At 42.8% G+C, this 18520-nt stretch overlaps 2 protein-coding genes across 5 annotated transcripts; both read right to left on the bottom strand.

Moving 5' to 3' along the window:
* Positions 1-6: 6 nt before the first annotated feature.
* On the bottom strand, positions 7-17020 carry LOC124195017 (lachesin-like). 4 transcript variants are annotated; one of them, XM_046589490.1, is made up of 10 exons: positions 16572-17020; positions 2325-2458; positions 1767-1901; positions 1610-1685; positions 1370-1534; positions 1189-1314; positions 750-1055; positions 641-682; positions 411-581; positions 7-334 (listed from the first exon to the last, which is right to left on the bottom strand). In XM_046589490.1, exons 1-10 carry the CDS (start codon positions 16585-16587, stop codon positions 264-266), a joined length of 1242 nt encoding a protein of 413 aa, XP_046445446.1. In that variant the 5' UTR covers positions 16588-17020; the 3' UTR covers positions 7-263. The 4 variants fall into 4 exon arrangements, with proteins under 4 accessions (XP_046445446.1, XP_046445455.1, XP_046445438.1 ...); XM_046589499.1 differs by having other exon boundaries at positions 411-578; XM_046589482.1 differs by lacking the exon at positions 16572-17020 and adding an exon at positions 8192-8631 and having other exon boundaries at positions 411-578.
* Positions 17021-17164: 144 nt separating this feature from the next.
* On the bottom strand, positions 17165-18436 carry LOC124195085 (protein SREK1IP1-like). The gene is made up of 2 exons (XM_046589577.1): positions 17993-18436; positions 17165-17855 (listed from the first exon to the last, which is right to left on the bottom strand). The coding sequence occupies exons 1-2, from the start codon at positions 18027-18029 to the stop codon at positions 17422-17424; spliced, it is 471 nt and encodes a 156-aa protein (XP_046445533.1). The 5' UTR covers positions 18030-18436; the 3' UTR covers positions 17165-17421.
* Between the last annotated feature and the right edge of the window lie 84 nt (positions 18437-18520).

Raw genomic sequence — 18520 nt, 5'->3', positions numbered from 1 at the left:
CAAATGTCTCTCTCACTGGCATGTATACAGAATTTTCCGGTAAAAGGTCGTTGATATTTACAAACAAACAATCGGATGATAATATATCAAGAAGACAAATAATGGAGTTAAGAAGTATACGGGATTTCTCGTCTTTTGTCCAAAATGTCGTCGGTGAGCACGGGGCTGAAAAGTCTCAAGTTAACTTGAGTCTTTTTTAAATATAAATCTTGAAGACTGAGGACATCAAATAACTGAACGTTTCTTCATAATGACGTTTCAATTCATAACAGTAACAACTTGGTGACGGCCAAGAGAATCATAACATCGGGCCAGCGCGGCAACAGAGATAGACCTGAATCGAACGCATCAACAGTATCACATTTGATCAGCTGTGTACATCTCCAGGTCGTTTTTCATGGCAGTGTTACCTGAGTTGCGGGTCGTCGATTGACGGCCGGTCGAATGCGAGTTGTTGCTGATGAATTGGACACGGTTTCCTTGTTGCCATGTGCTGGTGCTGGGCTTGACAGTCGATCGGGGAATTATTGTCGTTTTCTGTGGGGTAGTCGGTGGTGATTGAACATCTTTGGCAAATTCTACTAGAAGATTTACAATAACTAAATTAAATTCTTTTTAGATTGACATTAACTGGACTTACCATCTACAATCATCTCGTTATTTGAATGTTCCGGTTCCGTTTCTATGGAAATGAAAAAGAATTGAAATTATGAAATGATATTAGAAGATTATCTTATTTGTAAACTAACCCATTAACTGGACCGATCCTTCCGCTTCGCCGAGTGAATTTTTGGCCACGCATCGGTAGGTGCCAATATCTTTGACTTCAAACGATTGAATGGTCAAATTCATATGAGTGCGATAGCCGCTGCTGGTCGAATCGGCGTGAATCCTTCGGCTTGGCAACAAAACAACGTCAGAGTCGGACGGACCGCCCGTCATGCGAGTCCAGTAAGTGATTGCCTTGGGCTGGGCTTCCGTGAAACAATCGAATGTGACGGACCCTCCTAGCGGCAGTCCGACAATTTGAGCTGGAACCCAAACCATTGGCGGAACTGTCAACAAAGCCCAAACGAGTAAAGTCAACAATCAAACCGGTTCGTTTGACTTGGTCTATATCCATCTCTCTCTCTCTCTAATTCAATCCAGGGGGTGGATACAAAAGGAAATAAAAAGGGGCAAACTCACATTCGACATCGACCCAGATTCTTTTGGAAACCGACGGTGGGACGCCGTTCGATGCGATGCACAAATAAGCTCCCGATTCCGTCCGTCCAATCTTGTTCAGAGTCAAACTATCGCCTTCAATCGAAGCTGTAAAATCAAAGTTGATGAATACAAGCGATGATCAACGAATCAATTCATTTACCTTCTTTCTTCTTGTCGCCAAAGAAGATTGGACGTCCGTCTTCACGACGCCAAGTCACTTTCGGCGCTGGAACGCCGTCACCGCGGCAAGTGAGCGTCAAACTCAATCCTTCACGGACTGTTATGTGTGAAGCCGAGCTGCCGGCATCCACAATGGCTGGTGGAACTAAAGAAGAAATTTTGAGATGCGGAAAATTTTATTCCGGCCGGAAGAAAACCAAAAAAAAAATTATTGAAATACCGACGACGTCGACGATGCCAACTTGCGTTATCATCGGGTTCGAGTTGACTTGGCACAGGTATCTCCCCGCATCCTCCTGCGTCGGCAATTCGATTAACATCACAAGTCTATTAATATTCTACCCTCCCGAAAAATATGTTGAATCTGATGAACGAACCGGTTGAGCACCGCGGAGATTGAGCGTCCAAGTGTTTCTATGAGCGTCGTGAGTGGCGCTGTAGCGAGGAATGCGGGTGACAAGATGTTGATGAATGGCAACAATCATGTGACGATCCAAATGGATCCATGCCACCTAAAGGGTCCATCCATCGATCAAATAATAATAATAAATAAATGAAAATTTTATAAGGAAAGTTTTAACCAAAGTTCAATCATCAATTTTGGATAGTACGCTACGGGATGGAAGTATCTAGTAGTAGGTAGCAACAGGCTGGGTTCAATTTATAAACGGGGAAATAAGCTAGCGAAAAGCCAATTTACTGGCGTGAACGTGAAACGACATCTCAAACTCTTTGGAGATTAAACGATTGGATCAAGAAAATTGTGAAGAAGATGATGACGACGCGAGAAGCAAATGGTGTTTGCTCGTTTCTTTTCTTTTGTGATATTATTTTTTCCAAAGTCAATTTGCCAAAAGAAAAGCCAGTTTACGCTCGGCTCGGGCTCGACCGAAAAAAAAAAGCAGCGGAAGAAGGAAGAGAAGCTATTATGGAACCTTATTAGGTCCTAAATGGTCCACGGCGCAGGTGAGGCTGATGTCCCGTCCAATCACGACCGTGACATTGTTAACAGGCTCTAGAAAAACGGGCGCCGGCTCTCCAGCGACGATCGTCCCGATGCCACCGGCTCCTGTAGAGATAAACGACGACGCAGATGGGAAGATGATATAAAAATAAATAAATATATAAAAAAGGAGGCAGGATGAAAATACAAAATAATCAGATTAAATAAAGAAAGAAGGAGAAAAGATAGACGACGACGACGACCTAAAGACGTAATACTATATAGTCTTATATATATAACAATATTAAAGAAAAGAGACTTTTCGGTGAAGATGCGACTTTTGATTATTTCTTCATCGCAGCTGTTGGGATCGTCCCAGATGGGATTCAATCAAGGATGAGGGGGGGGGGGTGAGGTGTCGTTGTGTGTGTATATACACAGGAGCCAAAAAGGGAAACGGAAACGGGACCGAGAGCGAACACGCAGCGGCTAGAAAAGGAGCAACAGCAGCCAGCGACCCGATGAGAAAAACAGATATCGTTGTGTAATGCTGACAGTCCCGTTAGTCCCTTATAGAGCGCGTGCAATCTCCGTGATGATGTCGATGACAGTCGTTTAATTGACTGTCAGCTTGGACTCCTGCCGATTAGATCTTTGCTCCTCTATTATTTACCCGCAACTCCCGAGACCCGTATCTATCTATAACTTAAATAACTTTGTGATCTCTTTAATAATATCATCATCGAGACTTTATTTCAGCCCACACCGTTACCAAAACTCTTATTACTGATTCCCATTCACGCAAAAAGCCAAGTTTTTTTCACGCCGGAAACGCCCCGCCGTGACATTTGCAAGGTAATAAATCTTAATACAATTTCCATCTAATGGCTTACGTATATGATGATGGATATAGATCCTTGTTAGGCAACACCTGCGACTCTCTCTTCTTTCATTCTGATCTTCTTCTTTTTTTCGATTGAAAAATGGTGAATTATTTCCACAGTGCCGTCCTCGCTCCTTTTTTCTCAACTGCCGAGCTGAGCGTGAACATCTGCTCCTCGTTAAATGGCAATTCAAATGGCCAGGCGCCCAGTCCAGGCAGCATTGCCTTGGGAAATGTGTATCGAGAGCTATATTTACGAGACCTGGGTTATTTCATTCCAAGGGGATATCAACTTCGGGACCCTCATCTTTCATTCCTCAGCCGACTGGGCTGATGTTTTTCATCATTCAACAAACAACAACTAAAAAATGAATTTTCCATCCCCAAAAAGGCAGCCACAGGAGCAGCAGGAGCAGCAGGAGCAGCCCCAGTTAGAAATGTCGCAGCGGCGCGCCCAGTTATTTTACTCTTTTTTGTGTCAAATGAGACAGATTTGAAATTCGAGAGAGTGCGCGCCAACAGCGTCGGAATGCGTGGCGTGAGGACAAACTAGCCCATCATCGGATGTAAATATAGTAGCGCCGCAGTTGAAAAAGCAGAACCGCGTCAGTTAGCGGCCAAAAAAACATTTTTTTCTTTTTTTTTTCTATTTTCTCAAAAACCAAAAAACGTATAGACGAAAGAGAATTGATATCGCTCCGTTTGGAAAAAGGGCGTGAAATGAAAAGAAAAAAAATTCTTTCCCGAGAAAATCTTATCCAAGTCAAAAGTTTTCCTTTTTCACCGCTTCTTCATATTATCATCAGTTTCAGTCTATTTCTAGGAAGAAGAAAAAATTCTCCGCAGTTAGTCCGTCATCAAAAGGGGCCCGAAAAACTTGAAGCACACACGACCGTGTCTTGTATAGCGGCCGGCTCACAAAAAAGTGTCGGGAAAACGCAAGTATCAATACTACTCGTCTGCTAACAGGGCCATTTCAATTTGCAGTCAACGTTGACTGAACATGATTCAAACTTTATTTTCTTCTTCTCTTTTCTTGATCCAAAAACTGCAGCCGAAAAAAAGAAATGGTGTAGGGTTGGATCGATAGAAACATTAGAACGATACGACCCCCCAAAAGATGTTTTTCAAAAAAGTTAAGGAAGAAGAAGAGAAAACAGAGTCAGTTTCTACAACAGACTATCATATATATATATATAGGATTCTATCTCTCTAGACATATCTAAAAAAGGATCGAACTGGGCAGACATACACACACACGGGGGGGGGAAAGAGCTCTGGGTGCCGGGGACAGAGAGAAAGACGTAATCCATTAAATTGTCGGGCCGGCAAACGTCAAAAAAGATGAAAAAATAAAAAGTAATATAATAATAGCCAAGTGACAGGTTTCAACTTGAACCAATGGAGGAGGTGGCTTTCAATTTTCTGGCCAGTGTGCTCCACGTCGTCTTCTTTTTAAAAACGAAAAATATTCATTAAAATAAAAACGAAAAATAAAAATGGAATATTTTTGGTTTCTTCCAAGGTATTTGTCGAATCGGATGAGGATAAAACCAAATGGCCATGTTCCCTGGATACCGACCGAATTGAAACTATAAACCAAGATTGCCTCGTTTCTTATTCAACTGTCGTTTTATTTACACCGGATTAAAGAGTTCGCCGTGAACACGATTAATGCTACTCAAAATAATGCATAAGGTGTTTTCTACTTCTTCTTCTATTTTTGGGTTAAAAAAAAAGCTGATTAGAAATGATTAGATCCATTTCTCTTCTCCGACAATATCTAAGCATCCCGTGGAGGGGGGGAGATGTGCTGGCCCAGCAGGTTTACACAAGACCAAGGAGAGAGAGAGTCGCTGTGTCTGGCGCTATCTCAACTTTGCGCTCTGATGAACACAATGGTTTATTAACGCATCCGCCGAGCCGCACACATCACGCACAGTGTGTGTGTGTTTGTATAGAGTCCGCGACTTGGTATCAAGATCGTCAGAGTCTATAGAGCTGCACAATGTAACAACAAACAACAACAACATCATCACCGCATATCTCTGTTTCCAGATCCGCCTGGAGAGCGAGGAATAATAATAAAAAAAAAGAGCTGAGCAGTTGCTAGTTTCCAAATTTGCCTTTTGAAACCCGACAAAAGAAGTAGAAGAAGAAGAAGAGCCAATGAGGCTCGCATAAAAACGGCATTATACACGCAGACAACTAAAAAGAGTGGATAGCCAAGAAGAAGAAGAACTAAACCACACAGAAAAGAGAGAAGAAAAATAAAAATCAATAAAATAGTCAACTCGCAGGCTAGGGTGGTAAATATCTAAATTCTTTAGCCTCCCACCCACCCACCATCACCCGTTTGTCTCTTTTTATTTGATATCGAACGTGGGCGGAGGCGGTGGCCTTTTGAAAAGGACAAAGTAGCTCGACGTCGGCGGCACTTTTTTATTTTTAGAGGCTTATTCGGTTACCTATTTATTGACGTTCCTATTTGGCGCTTGGTTATTCCCGTCGCGTTGATTTCGTACATACGCACATTATCTACCCCCCACCCATTGTTATTTTTTTTCCTTTGGTGTCTCTGTCTCGGCTGATGTGTGCGGGATGATTTGCTTTGGCACTTACGGGCTCTTGATCTTGTACCATCGAGTATCAAACGGGCGGCGGCAGACGCAGGCTATTATCCCTATCCCTTATTGCATTGAATGCAAACAGTGGCCAATCAAGCGACTGGAAATCAAAGCCGATTGTTCCCAGGAGAAAATGCATCTGATCCATCCAGAGATGTCCAGGCAGCACACGGACGACGGTTGTCTTAATAGACATCGCTTAGAGGCTGTTAAAACTCAACTTGACGTCATCTCTCTGAATTTTGGCGGCCATCAGAAATGAGTCGGGAAGATGGACGGGATTTGAATCGAGCGGGCGGGCCATTTGCCGTCTGCGCCATTATCCGCGCATTTCCAGCCATCAGATCCCGTTCCAGGGATCTGAACAGGGATCTCTCGATTTGATCCGACAGGCGTGGGTATACAAGGGAGGACCTTCTGGTATCACCAACAACAAGTCCAAAATAATAAGTGATATAGCCACTCTCTCTATATATATGGCACACACACGGGGGCCAGAATAATGGGACCCAAAAGTAGCCGTTCCCAACAAGTTGAGAACGAACGGAAGAGCAAAGGCAACTTTCGTTTCCTCTTTCTATGGTACCGGATTGCCAGTGTGTATAAATTACATCTATAGTCACTGCTGTAGAGAGAGAAAGGACCAATCAATACAATTAGTGAGGTGATATTCTCGATAGGAAAAAAAAAAGTTTCTTATTGTAAAAGTTGCACGACATTGGCGCAATTTTCAAAGGGCGGAAATCAAAATTGCGGGCCGTCGGGACGCTATTAAAAATGAGCGGGGGACTTCCGACCTTCGCTGATTGGTTATTATGTACCGAAAATGTCTAAAAAAGATTGCAGCGTCATGAAGAAAAGAAATATCAAAAAGATTTGGGGGGGGGGAGTTTTCTTTTGTTTCCTGTATTGTCGTGCGTGAGCTGTTGTGCGCTCCCGATCCTATCGGCTGATGATGTTGCACGTATATAATGAATTCCCCCGTCGGCGTATTTTTTAACAACAAGTTGCGCGCGTCCCAGAAAGAAGAAGAATGGGAGAATAAATCATCAAAATTCATACGCCATCAAACAGTCAAAAAATGAAAATAAAAATGGGGGGGAAACGATCAACTTTTCAAGATAAGAAATCCCCACCCTCTTTTGTTGGGAGTTGTTCTCTCACTCTTATAAAAAAAGTCCTTCTTCTTTTTCCTCCATTCTGTCAATATATGCCCGTAAACTGACTTGTGTGTGCTCCTGACTAAAGACAACAAGGGAACGTTATTAAGCCTCTTAGACTCTCGACGACGATCTGACAAGAGAGCGACTTGATATTGAGACATTGCACATGAAAATTTTGCTCGTACGATCGCAGCAGAGCCCCAGTTGAGCTGTACAATATTTGTGTTTGCCCGGCCCGTTGTTACGTGCATTAAGGTGTAGTACCTCCCTTCCTTCGCCCAAAGGAGTAGGGGTGGAACTAGACGTAGAGAAACTAGAGGCAGTTAAGAGAAAAGGCTCTTAAAGTCTATACATAAATCAGAAGCGGACGAGACTCAATTAATGGAAGACAAATCCCAAAAAGAAAATGGGCAGGCCGATGTTGAATAAGTAAAAAACATCTCGTCTAACTGCTGTGTGTGTGTGTGTAACATAAATACCTAACCTGGACCAAAAAAGGAAGACTCTCTCTCTCTTGTCATGATTAGAAGAGGCCAACCCACCCAGGAAGAATCCTCTTTGAATTCGAGATTCTTTCTGGTGGGGGGAGGCGCTTGTTATTGTAGGTCTTCTTCCTCTCTGCTCGCTGATGTATTATTTTGTTATTAACTCGGACGCAATCCGATCCTAGTCGTGCATGTATGCCGACCGCTCTTCTTATTGCAACCGGAACATACAATTGAACAAGGGGAAAAAGAAGGGAAAAGAGCGTTTGATGTGAATCGAATAGCCGCCGACCAAACTGTATATGCCTCCCCCGCTTCGTAACTCATAATCATAGCACAGGGCAGTCTATGGTAACTGTAGGCTACTACTATATGTAGTCTAGAAATATAGTGGCGTGCCCAACTGCTGCTGCTGTAGGACCGGGGAACCGGAGAAAGGAATCCTACAAGTGTCTGACTCATTCTTCTTTCCTTTTCTTTTCTTTCGGTACCGAGGTCAAATACTCACGACCGACTTGGGCTTCCCCTCCTTTTGTGTTATTTCAGCCCCAAAATTGCCCAACATTACCTAAATCCTCCCGCACGACCTCTTTAAAAATAACAAAAATCACGAACCAAAGGAACCAACTTTGGCGTGTGCGGGATTTGCAACGGCGGACGAAAAAAGGTTTTTGCACGATAAAAAGAAAAGAGAGACTTACCGCAAACAGTCGTCGACAATTGAAGTAACAAATGAAAGGCGATCAAAATCTCGATCGTCATCCTCGAACCGTCGCTTATAGCCGTAGCATATCCCCTCGGGTGGCGCCAAGTATTTCAAAAACTTTTGATTTCTTTTTTGATTTTGTATCAAATAATAAACAAACAAACTCAAAAAAAGCGATAAAACAAAAAACTGGTGAGCCGAGAAGGGAAAAAAAAATAAAACTGGCCGATGACGTAAAACGCAGCTCGTGGAAAAAAAAGAAAAACCGGCGGGACTCGGCAAACAGATGGATAGAGAGAGACTTTTGTACGTGTATACACGTCTGACTGGGAGCGAGGACGATAACGGATTGGAACTCGACTGGAAGCAAGGGATATATATGTAGTGTGTACCAACACACGAGGAGCACAACTCCCCCACCTCCTAAAAGTCAAACATGTACAAGGATAGAAAGGGGGGAGAGAGAGAGACACGGAACGGCTGGATGACTTATAATACACACACACACACACACACACAGTGGGTGGTTAATAGCATATAGTCCCTGGCTCCTGGCGCATGCTCCTTACACCTCCTGGACAAAAGCAAAAAGGTCGACGCGAGACACACACACACTAGTCATTTTCGGTAGCGGTCGTGTGGAACGATCCGCGTTCAGAATCTAATCATCTCCTTTTATTCTTCTTCTTCTTCTACAACTTTGATATTATCTCCCGTCCCTGGCGGCTCACCTTTTACCGGCCACCCACTTTTTGACACTTTTTTCCTCCCCCCCTCAGCCCATGGCAGGCAAAATCAACGGCGCGGATGTCACCGACATCTTAATGAGAACTGTCCAACCCCGAACAAGTTGCGACCAAAAAGGACATCATCATCCAATCATATCACGACGACACTCTTCTTTTTTCTTGTCCCGCTATTTCTAGCCGCAAACTTGGATGTTTGATTTATTTTTCACGAAAAAAAATGGAGTGTGTGCGCACATGTTATAGGGTTGGAAAGTAGATGTTGCTTTGAAAGAAAAAGGGATCATGAAATAAATGACCGGAAAATCACACAACAGGCGGCGGGACTGACTGTGACTGGGACTTGACTGCCAGGACGAAAAGAAAAATGTCTGCCCCCAGTTGTTGGATGCACGGCGCACATCCCAGTGTCCTCTTCCATCATCTGCCTGCCTGGAATTCCATTCGTTTTTCATAACAAGCCGCAACTTTTTCTTTTCTATTTTTCTTTTTTAGAGCGGTCGGGAAGTAAAAGCGTCGTGAGTAATGATCAATCGGTCGCTCGGTCGTCGTCACCACCTCGAGGGGTGAAAAAGTCGAAAAAAAAAGGCGTCACGTAAAACTAGTCCTAAAATTAGAGCGTGAAATAACCGAGTTGCCACCGCGCGACACAATAATTTTCAACATTTTCGAATTTCCCGCGCCAAATGGGGAAAAAGCTTTTCCTGTTAAATATTCACGCTAGATGTATAATAAGGTCGTCCGCAAAAAAGAAAAAAGAAAAAAAGTGTGTCAAATGCTGCGTGTTGTGTGTTGACGGACATTTATGCGGTTCACGCGCAACCCACGGCGTGTGGATGGCCAGCGCACGTCAGCCACTCATCAAGATTAGATCAACTACATAGTCTAGCATCTAAATGTTGACGTGCGCATGTAGAATTCAACATCAAAACGACAACGAATAGTCGCCCCCGAAAAACTACAAAAATATTCAAACGAAATTGTTTTTTTTTTTTTTCTGCGTGCGGATCAATGACATAACCGGACCCGGACGTGCAAAAATAATAATCCGGTGGGAGAGAGGAAAAGGGAAAAAATGGGACGAATTTTTCCCGCAGTCATTGAATTCTGAAAAATTGATCGCCACGACCATCAAAGATTTGAAAGTGGGCGGAGTCTTTTTGTTTTTTTAACGATGAGCATCTTCCGATTTACGTCACATCTCGGGAGTATTTCCGGCGAAAAAAGTTAAAAACTTGCGAGAAGCTTGTCGCTGGCTTGATTAAATTTCCCTCAGAATTTTTTTTATTTCTAGTCAAACTCTTATCTATTCAAAAGCATAGAGAGTTTAGTAATACGAGTTAGTACATGTATTCGTGTGTGCGGCCCAAAAAGAAATGGGGCGTGGGGGTTAGAATTCACATAAATCAGGTCGACGCAGCAGAGTCTAAGAGAGTAAAATAGGCTGGTGGTGCGTTTCTCATCCGCTGTCCGATTCATCAGAGCCACCACCAGCACCGCGCAGTCAAGGTCTTTACGGGTTAGTGGTCGTATTAAAGATATAACGTATACACGGGCGGCCGACTTGTTTCTCTTATTTCCTGACTACATCATCACAAGAAAGGACGACGACATGGAATAATACAGTACAGAGAGAAAATAAGCGGCCTTACTATAAATATCAAGTGTCTCTGCTGTATGAGGTTCATCTCATTCGTGTACGGCACACTACATAAAAACGGCAAAGGCCAAAAAGGCGGGGCCGCCCAAAAAATACGAGAAAATGAAATAAAAAAAGGAGGATAATAGTAGATAATATAAGGGGTCCGGACATGTAGTAAATATACACACATTGCAGTCGAGTATATAAATACATGTATTATTCTATTATTGCCTCCAAGAAGACGAGGAGGAAGATGGCGACTGCGTATTACGGAGAGCTGATCTCTGGCGAACGAAATGCATAAAAGGGAAAGGAAAAAGAAAAAATATACTTGGGGGTTCGGGAGAAGGAGAATCCTTGTGGGAGTCGTGTATCATGCTTTAGACGACGGCCGAGGGAGAAAAACGATGTCAGCCGTGTGATGCTCTCTGATGCGGCTGTATTTGCGGCGGCCAAAGGTGGCACCTCGCCCCGGCTCGGACTTATAACCTCACACACAAAATATGCCCACAAGAAGATATGAGCTAGAGACAGACCGCATCTTATTATATTATATGTTCTATACTAGTCCATCCCGGAGTGTGTGTGTGGTGGTAGACATCTCCTGACCCATAAACCATCCCTCATATGTGTCCATTCATCGCAGAGCGCGGATGCAACATAGATATCAATAAACGAGGTACATTACGAGCAAATGAGAAAAGAAAAAAATAGACAGTCAGGCAACATCGCAAAGACGTTAATCGCTATTTCTGAATCGTTTTTTTCAATTTGGTTTTTGCGGGGAGAAATTTTGAATGTTTAATTCTTTCTTGTGGGCCCATACCGGCAGCGTGTTTCATTTCTTTTTCAAGAGAAGAGAAGAGAAGCCAGCAAAGTTTAACCTTTTAACTTTTCCAGTCGGAGAAAAAATAAGAAAATCAACTTTTTTTGTATTTTTCGTACAGACTGGCTTCGGCTTCAGCAAAGCTACAAGTCGCGTGAATAAATCAATATCCTCGTTATACCAAAGAATGGCCAAACTTTATTCGAAAAAAAAATAGGTTGACAATTTTTTAAATTGACTTTTGTAAGAATTACGCCGTTATGGCATAGTCGGTTGGTATTTTTCTTTTTCTGTGTCGCCGGGTAAAACAATCGAGTCATTTCTGAAAAAAAAAAGCAAGAACTTACGTAGATAGATCCCGGTTTCTAGGCAACAGTTCTAAAAGCTTCAAACTACTTTGATTTACTGTATTGACTTTTTCTTTTGGGTAAATTTCCCCCTTGTTAAATCTACGAGAGGCAAATGGGATAAATAAGTGTTTGCACTACTCCCAAATACGCAATTGACAATTGCCCGTTAGTCATAATGTAAACCGCACGGCAGAGATTACACACGAGGGATCTTCAAACGACATGCCCTAAGTGTGTGTGTGTGTGGGGGCGTCTTTCCTCCTCCTCCACCCAACAAAAACAAGTTTCGAAACAAAAGCCCGCGACATTTAAACACACACGAGCAAACTTGGGACTCGTACAAGTACTTCGTCACTTCCGGCCTTGCTATCGATTCCGGCCCTTGCACACACCGTACTATAGGTATCTATACTGTGTACAAAAGGTCGACAATAACCAACGACAGCATTTGGATGTTGATTGGCTTTCGTTGGGTTGGGGAAATGGAAAGCCCTGGATATGTATTATTCCCCCACCGGTTTGCAACAAGACCGTTAGCAGAGAGATTAAGGTTAATGGAGGTTCCGTGTTGCAAAGTGGGTGGATGGGAGCCCGTCTGGATGATCTTCTCGGCTCCCGCTGCCGCTGCACCAATCCCATCAAAACCCCATGGCACACACACACACACACGGTGATGATGATGCCGGAGCAGCTGCTGCTTAAGTCCTACGTCCCAATAGTGGGGCAACAGCAGCAGCAGGAGTTGATATGTGTCTTATTCACTCTACACCACGGCCTCACTCTCTCTCTTCATCCCCTCTACACGTGTGTGTGTGCAACCGAGAAAGAAAATAATAAAACCCCAGTCCATCATTTTTCAATTAACTTTGAGTTCATCCTGTCACGCGTGCCAACAGTCAAAGTTTACGGGTTATTCCAACCAAAGGATTCTCACCCTTCCTTTATTTTTGGGGAGACAACAGTGCCCAGTTTGTATAGGCCGATGACCTTTTTGGGACCCCATTTGGTTCGTAATCCTAGCCCATAACACACAGAGCAAGACATGTCCAGTTGATATTTAAAAAACCCAGTGATCCAGGGGATTCACCACCTTCTCTATTTTCCCCTTTTGGTTTTTGTGGTCAGCTAGGACAACTGGACTCCTTTACACGACTTATTTTTCTTCGGGGAGGCTAAATCGATTTGTTCGTGATCGCAAGTTCGTGACACGCCTGGTCGACCTTCCTTCCTCCCATTCCTTGCCAATGACACAGCAGACCCTGGCGACTGGTGGGCAAACACCTTCGGGAATTAACCTTCCTCCCCCCTTACCACCGGTCTCTTTTTTTTTCTTCTTCTTCTCCCAGGCCCCCTGGAATCCCGCAAGTCTATATACAGATGAAATGGTATACACACACTGAGAGAGAGAGACCGGGAGAAGAAGACGAGGGTCTTATATGTGTACATGGGGTGTGTCTCGGCTCCGTGAACATATATATAGTCTATACGTACTCTATAGGATAAAGTATTAGATATATTTATATACGTAAGAACCTTCTCATTTCTTTTTTTCTATTTTCCTCGAGAAACTCTTGCGTGTACCTCCCCACCCCCTTTTGGTCGAAGGGGGGAGGGAAACATACGTTTGATTTCCCCGCGGTGCTGTAGAGTAGTTAATTGATCGCGCACGCTCGCCCTCTCTCAGCTATACCGCCGTCCCGTCGTCGTATGTGTGCGCGTTACGTATGGACTGTTGTTTCTATAGGGCGTTGGTGTAGAGAGAGACACACACAAGTCGACAAAACAACAACAACAACAACAACGAAGAAGAAGAAGAAAAAAGGAAACACTCTGGCGGATAACACGATCCATTTTCACACAGCTAGACGTTCGTTTCACGCACCAGCGCTAATCTTCTCAAAACTCTTCAATCAGTTGATGACCAACTGATGGGATTTCATTATCTCATCGCCTTTTTTTTTTTATTCTGGCGAAAGTTAAAAAATAAAAAGGAATTGACTCAGCCAAACATGTTCAAGTACATCCGCTCGTGGCGTGAAAAGAAGCGGGAAGCCAATCAAGTCGACTCAGCATCCGGAAAAAAATAAAGTGTCCGCGTCCTTTTGTCAATGCGCTGAAATGACGATTGAAATGCGGGAAACAATCGAGTCTTTTCAGACTCTCAGAAATATTTAAAAAAAGTCGTCCCGAAAAATTTCGGTTCCCCATTTTTGTGCTGATTTGGCGCTACATATTTCATGAATGCCCCCCCGCAAAAGTGTGTCGTCTGGATTTTATTACCAACTTTTTTCCTACTGCCAGAGAGATGCTCTAAAGAATTTTTCCTTTTATTTCGCTGCGATGGCACCTGAAAGACGAGTGGCCTCCCCCCTCAGTTTGAAATTGAAAAGAATCCCCCACCCTTTGCACGGTAATAATAGGACGACACGATTACAAACGCATTTGATGGACCCATTGTTCAACCCCAGTCCAAGATGGCTCGCTGGATGTGCGTTTATAGGGGGGGGGGAATTGGGTTCGGCAACAATAACACACACACACCTTCCCCCCCAACTGTGAAATGCGATCCTTGGCGTCTTATTGGATGAAGACGGTGATGAGTGCCCGATATCGATCGAACAATTCGACACCATTTCCGCCGACGTGTTTGTTCGGTGTGTGGCACGGTCACGCGATCTTTGGAGGGTGATTAAGATCGTCGCCATCCGACACCATCAGTTCAAACAATTCCTTCCCCTTTCCAACGTAATCGACCAAAAGATCCCAAATTATGATTTATTCCACAAATCTTTTTCAACATTTTTCAATGGCCGAAATGTTAATAAAGAAAATGTCGCCGGTAGAAAAAGGTTTCGGGAAACAATGGCCGATTGTCCTCACGAGCCAACACAAGAGAACCCCGATGAGGGTTGTTCTTATAGCCTTTTATTTTTGTCACGCATTTATTTGCAATAGCAATAACGTCGGGGCGTAGAGAACGTTTCTCGCCAAAAAAAGAATCAATCGAGCGGAAGTTTCTTTTTCTGCGTTATTTGTCATTTTTCAAATATCTCCTGCCGCTCCATAAGTTATATCCGCCATGACGTCACCATTTCATCTGTCAACCTTTATTTTTTTTGAGCTCTTTCCCTCTTTCCCGGATTTACAAGTACGCACAACAGCAGTTGTTAATATTCGCGACGGCGGAATGATGAGCTTGACACGCTCGGATTTTGATTTTATTTTTCCCGTGTGAAGCAAAGTGTCGATGAAGCACAGCTGGGAGCAGCAGCAGCCAGAGGGGGGAGGAGATATGCAATAAAAGACGAGTAGGAACACATACACACACCAGTCGCCCGTGCATTATACACGAGTCAAATAGGGAAAAAGATAAGAGGGCAGTATATAGTGATCGAGTCAAACGGATGAGGGGAGGTCAAGTGGGGTGAGCGGAATATCGACGATATCTTTCGATATTGTTGTTCGGTCGGAGGATATTCTTTGTATAACCTAACCAAAGTACTATGCACCATCGGTCGTTTCAGACTGTCTATAGTCGGATCGGTGTTATAAGGGGGAGGAGGAAACAGGGGAAGAATATCATCGGTGGGGGAGAAAAAAAGAGAGAGACATAACCGGAATCCATCCGCACGCACAGCAAAAGTTTTTTCCACCCTATCCGGACGTCTTTGGAATGGGGCGATTGAATATGTGAACACATACAAAAGACTCTCATGGGGGGGGGGAGGAGGAGGAGTTTCCCGAATGAAAAATGGGTTCGTCGGTGGGTGGAAGTAAAAAAGGAAAATCGAATATTGGGTAATAATAATAAATTTAAAAAAAAAAGACAAAATAAATGGTCACCATCTCAACTCGCCAGATGGTACTGTCACTCTCTCGACCTTTTCTTTCCCATTGAAAAAAGTCTAAAAACAAAAACTGCACAAAAAGCGCATTGAAAAAAAGGAAAAACGGCGGAATAATAGAAAAAAAAAGTGACTCCCGCCGAGAGAGCGTGCATTACACAATTGAAAAGCGCCTCTCTTTACCAACGCCCGTTCAAGTCAGAAAAATATTTGAAAAAGAATGAAGAAGCCATTTTCATTTCCAAAAAAGGAAGAAGATGTACTACATTTTCGTCCGGTTATTACTTTTACGTTGGAAATTCTTTTTTCTTATTTTATTTGACGATGAAATGGATTCCTTTTTCTGACGTAACGAACAGAGGAGCTTATCGTAGATGCAATCGACAAAAATCCATTTGATTGAATCGAGAGCCCCGAATAATGTCAACCTACGACCTAGCGTGTGTGTGTATAGACAACCGTTGGCTGTACTATGTACTGTGACAGACGTGCGTTATTCATTTCCTATCTGCCGGAACAAGTATCACTTTGGGCTTCTACTGTGAAAAGGGGGGAGAAGACTTGTTCCGTGTCTGATGACGTTTAGGATGTGAAAAAAGATTAGCACATCTCTATGCTTCCGGTCAGCGTTTGGCCAGCTGTCGCAGGCGCCATTTTGCTGTGATTGTATTTTGGCCTTCCAACACACCCGGATGAGACACAACATGTATATAGAGAGAAAAAGTCGCTTTTCATATTCCATTTCCGACGTGTGAGAAGAAACAGATGGAGAATAACTCTGAATGTACCAACTCGATTTCCTGCTCCGATTGCACCTTGCTTTCATCTATACACATAACCTGACATTCGTAATTGGCGAGCTATTGTTACTTTTCAGTTACGAAACCAACACTATCGAAATTGAATTTATGTAGAGCACTTGGAAATTACAGGATAACGGAAAGTGGTAGAGCAGTAGGAACTTACTTGTTCGATCGGCCATTGAAAAACGGCATGGCAGTCGGCAGTCAGATCGGGTCGGCGAACGTTTTCTGTCAACAGGCTTTCAACAGAAAGTAGAATCCCATGAAGAGATCACTTATTCAGCATTCACTCTTTCAGGCTGCATGTTATTGATCGCTTCAGAACGATATTCAAACATCAAAAATTCAAAAGTTATTACATTCACCAGACGAAAAGAAAAACACATCGCTAAAAACTTTCTCGTGTGTGTGTGCACTCAAACTAGCAGACGGCGTTGCAATTCTTTGAAATGGCCACTTTTGTGCCAAACTTAAAAAAGTAAAAATCACCCTAATTACAGGTTGTTAACAAGTTTAGCAAACGAATTATTGAACCAGTTATTACTGCATGAAAACACTATAATTTCATCAAATTGGTAGTTAATTCCTCGTGAAACGAAACATACTATCGGGGTGAACATTAACCACGATTATTTGCGGCATGCCGAATATATAGGCACACAGCCTTAGATCCCCAAACACGTCCGCAGTGTTATTTATATGGCCCCATCTGTTTGATCTATAGCTATTTAATAAAGCTGACGTAATGCGCATGGATATGAATTCTCCTTTTTTTTCTTTTTTATTACTTTTTTTTCTTCTTTTTTAATGTGCTTGCAAAGGGGCGAGATGTTCAGGGATGGTGGTAGATGATGCTTGTTGAGCACATGGGTGTTACATAGATTTCCCCTGGGATGTCACTTCAAGAGTCATAAAAAACTGAAATGGGCAACTGAATCCAACACAAGAAGAAGAGATACAGAACCCGTACATGATTCCCCTTTTCCCTATGTTAATTGAAAATTCACAACATATTACAAATCTTCCTTTTTAGATTTCTTGTGCTTGGATTTTCTGTGTTTCTTGGATTTTTTCTTCTTCTTCTTCTTGTCATCGTCTGAAGAGTCTGAAGAATCAGATGAATCACTAGAAGTAGATGATGAGGTAGAATCTTTTCTGCTTCTCTTTTTCTTCTCCTTTTTCTTGTGCTTGGATTTCCTTTTAAGTTTCTTTTCTTTTTCTCTCTCTTTCAGCTTTTCTTGAAGTGCCTTGAGTTCTTCAGCTCTCAGCATTGTCAGCGGTGTGGTCATGTCGTCTTCTTCACTACTTGTGCTGCTCACATCCAAAACCACACCACTAGCAGGATTCGTTGAAAGAAAATTTCTACACTGAAATGTCAAATGTCCTGGATAGCCGCATTTTTTACAGGCTGGTCTAGCAGTTTCATTGCCAAGCCCAACAACAGTTCCTGCAAAAACAAAATGTCATGTTAATTAAAATCTGCAAGTTGCAAAAGTCAATACATGAAAAAGAGAATACTGAATTGTTAAAGCCAGGAGAATATGAATAAGAAATAAAACAAGACTGTTTTCTAAAATTAATTACCAGACGATTTCAGCTTGTTTAATGTTTCAAAATCCATTATTGTTTGGCGAGTCGATTGCGTTAAAACAAAAATACAAATGTCAATTGAAGGAAAAGACCAATGCCTCGTTATCTGTGGTTAGTCCACGCGCCAATAATGTTTACAAAACAACAGGGAACACCCAGCCGGGATCTATTGCTCTGACCCAGCGACGCGCCAGCGAGCTTCTAATAATTTCATTCGGTGGGTGGCGCGGGAGACGACAAATTAGCAATTAGGGCTACCAATTTATCACCCATGTGACGTGAATGACGTTTTATTGGCATTATAAAAACAAATCTGATAAACTGTATATTGGAAGAGCTTGTAATTACAATGAATAACTTAGTGAGTTCCAGGAGGGCTCGTCGCTAACTAGCTAATAGAATTCTAACCACGTTTCCGGTTATGGGTTCTTCCGTTCTTGCACTCAATCAATGCATCGATCCATGAGCTAATGAACCTTTAAAGCAACTATTGACTCTCCTGCACTCACGCTTAATGTTATA

This window comes from Daphnia pulex, chromosome 1 (genome assembly GCF_021134715.1).
Source record: "Daphnia pulex isolate KAP4 chromosome 1, ASM2113471v1".
Lineage (NCBI taxonomy): Eukaryota > Metazoa > Arthropoda > Branchiopoda > Diplostraca > Daphniidae > Daphnia > Daphnia pulex.
Note: the sequence above shows the minus strand (reverse complement) of the source record. Positions and strands in the feature narration are given on the sequence as shown.

What these genes read in the sequence shown, in the direction of transcription:
- LOC124195085 (XM_046589577.1), bottom strand. Translation starts at nt 18,029, where the DNA reads ATGGATTTTGAAACATTAAACAAGCTGAAATCGTCTG. An exon ending in AAACAAGCTGAAATCGTCTG is followed by an intron (nt 17,856 to 17,992) that starts GTAATTAATTTT and finishes TTGTTTTTGCAG; the next exon opens with GAACTGTTGTTGGGCTTGGC.
- LOC124195017 (XM_046589475.1), bottom strand. Translation starts at nt 8,252, where the DNA reads ATGACGATCGAGATTTTGATCGCCTTTCATTTGTTACTTCAATTGTCG. An exon ending in ACCATTTAGGACCTAATAAG is followed by an intron (nt 1,902 to 2,324) that starts GTTCCATAATAG and finishes TGGACCCTTTAG; the next exon opens with GTGGCATGGATCCATTTGGA. An exon ending in TGGCATCGTCGACGTCGTCG is followed by an intron (nt 1,535 to 1,609) that starts GTATTTCAATAA and finishes TTTCTTCTTTAG; the next exon opens with TTCCACCAGCCATTGTGGAT.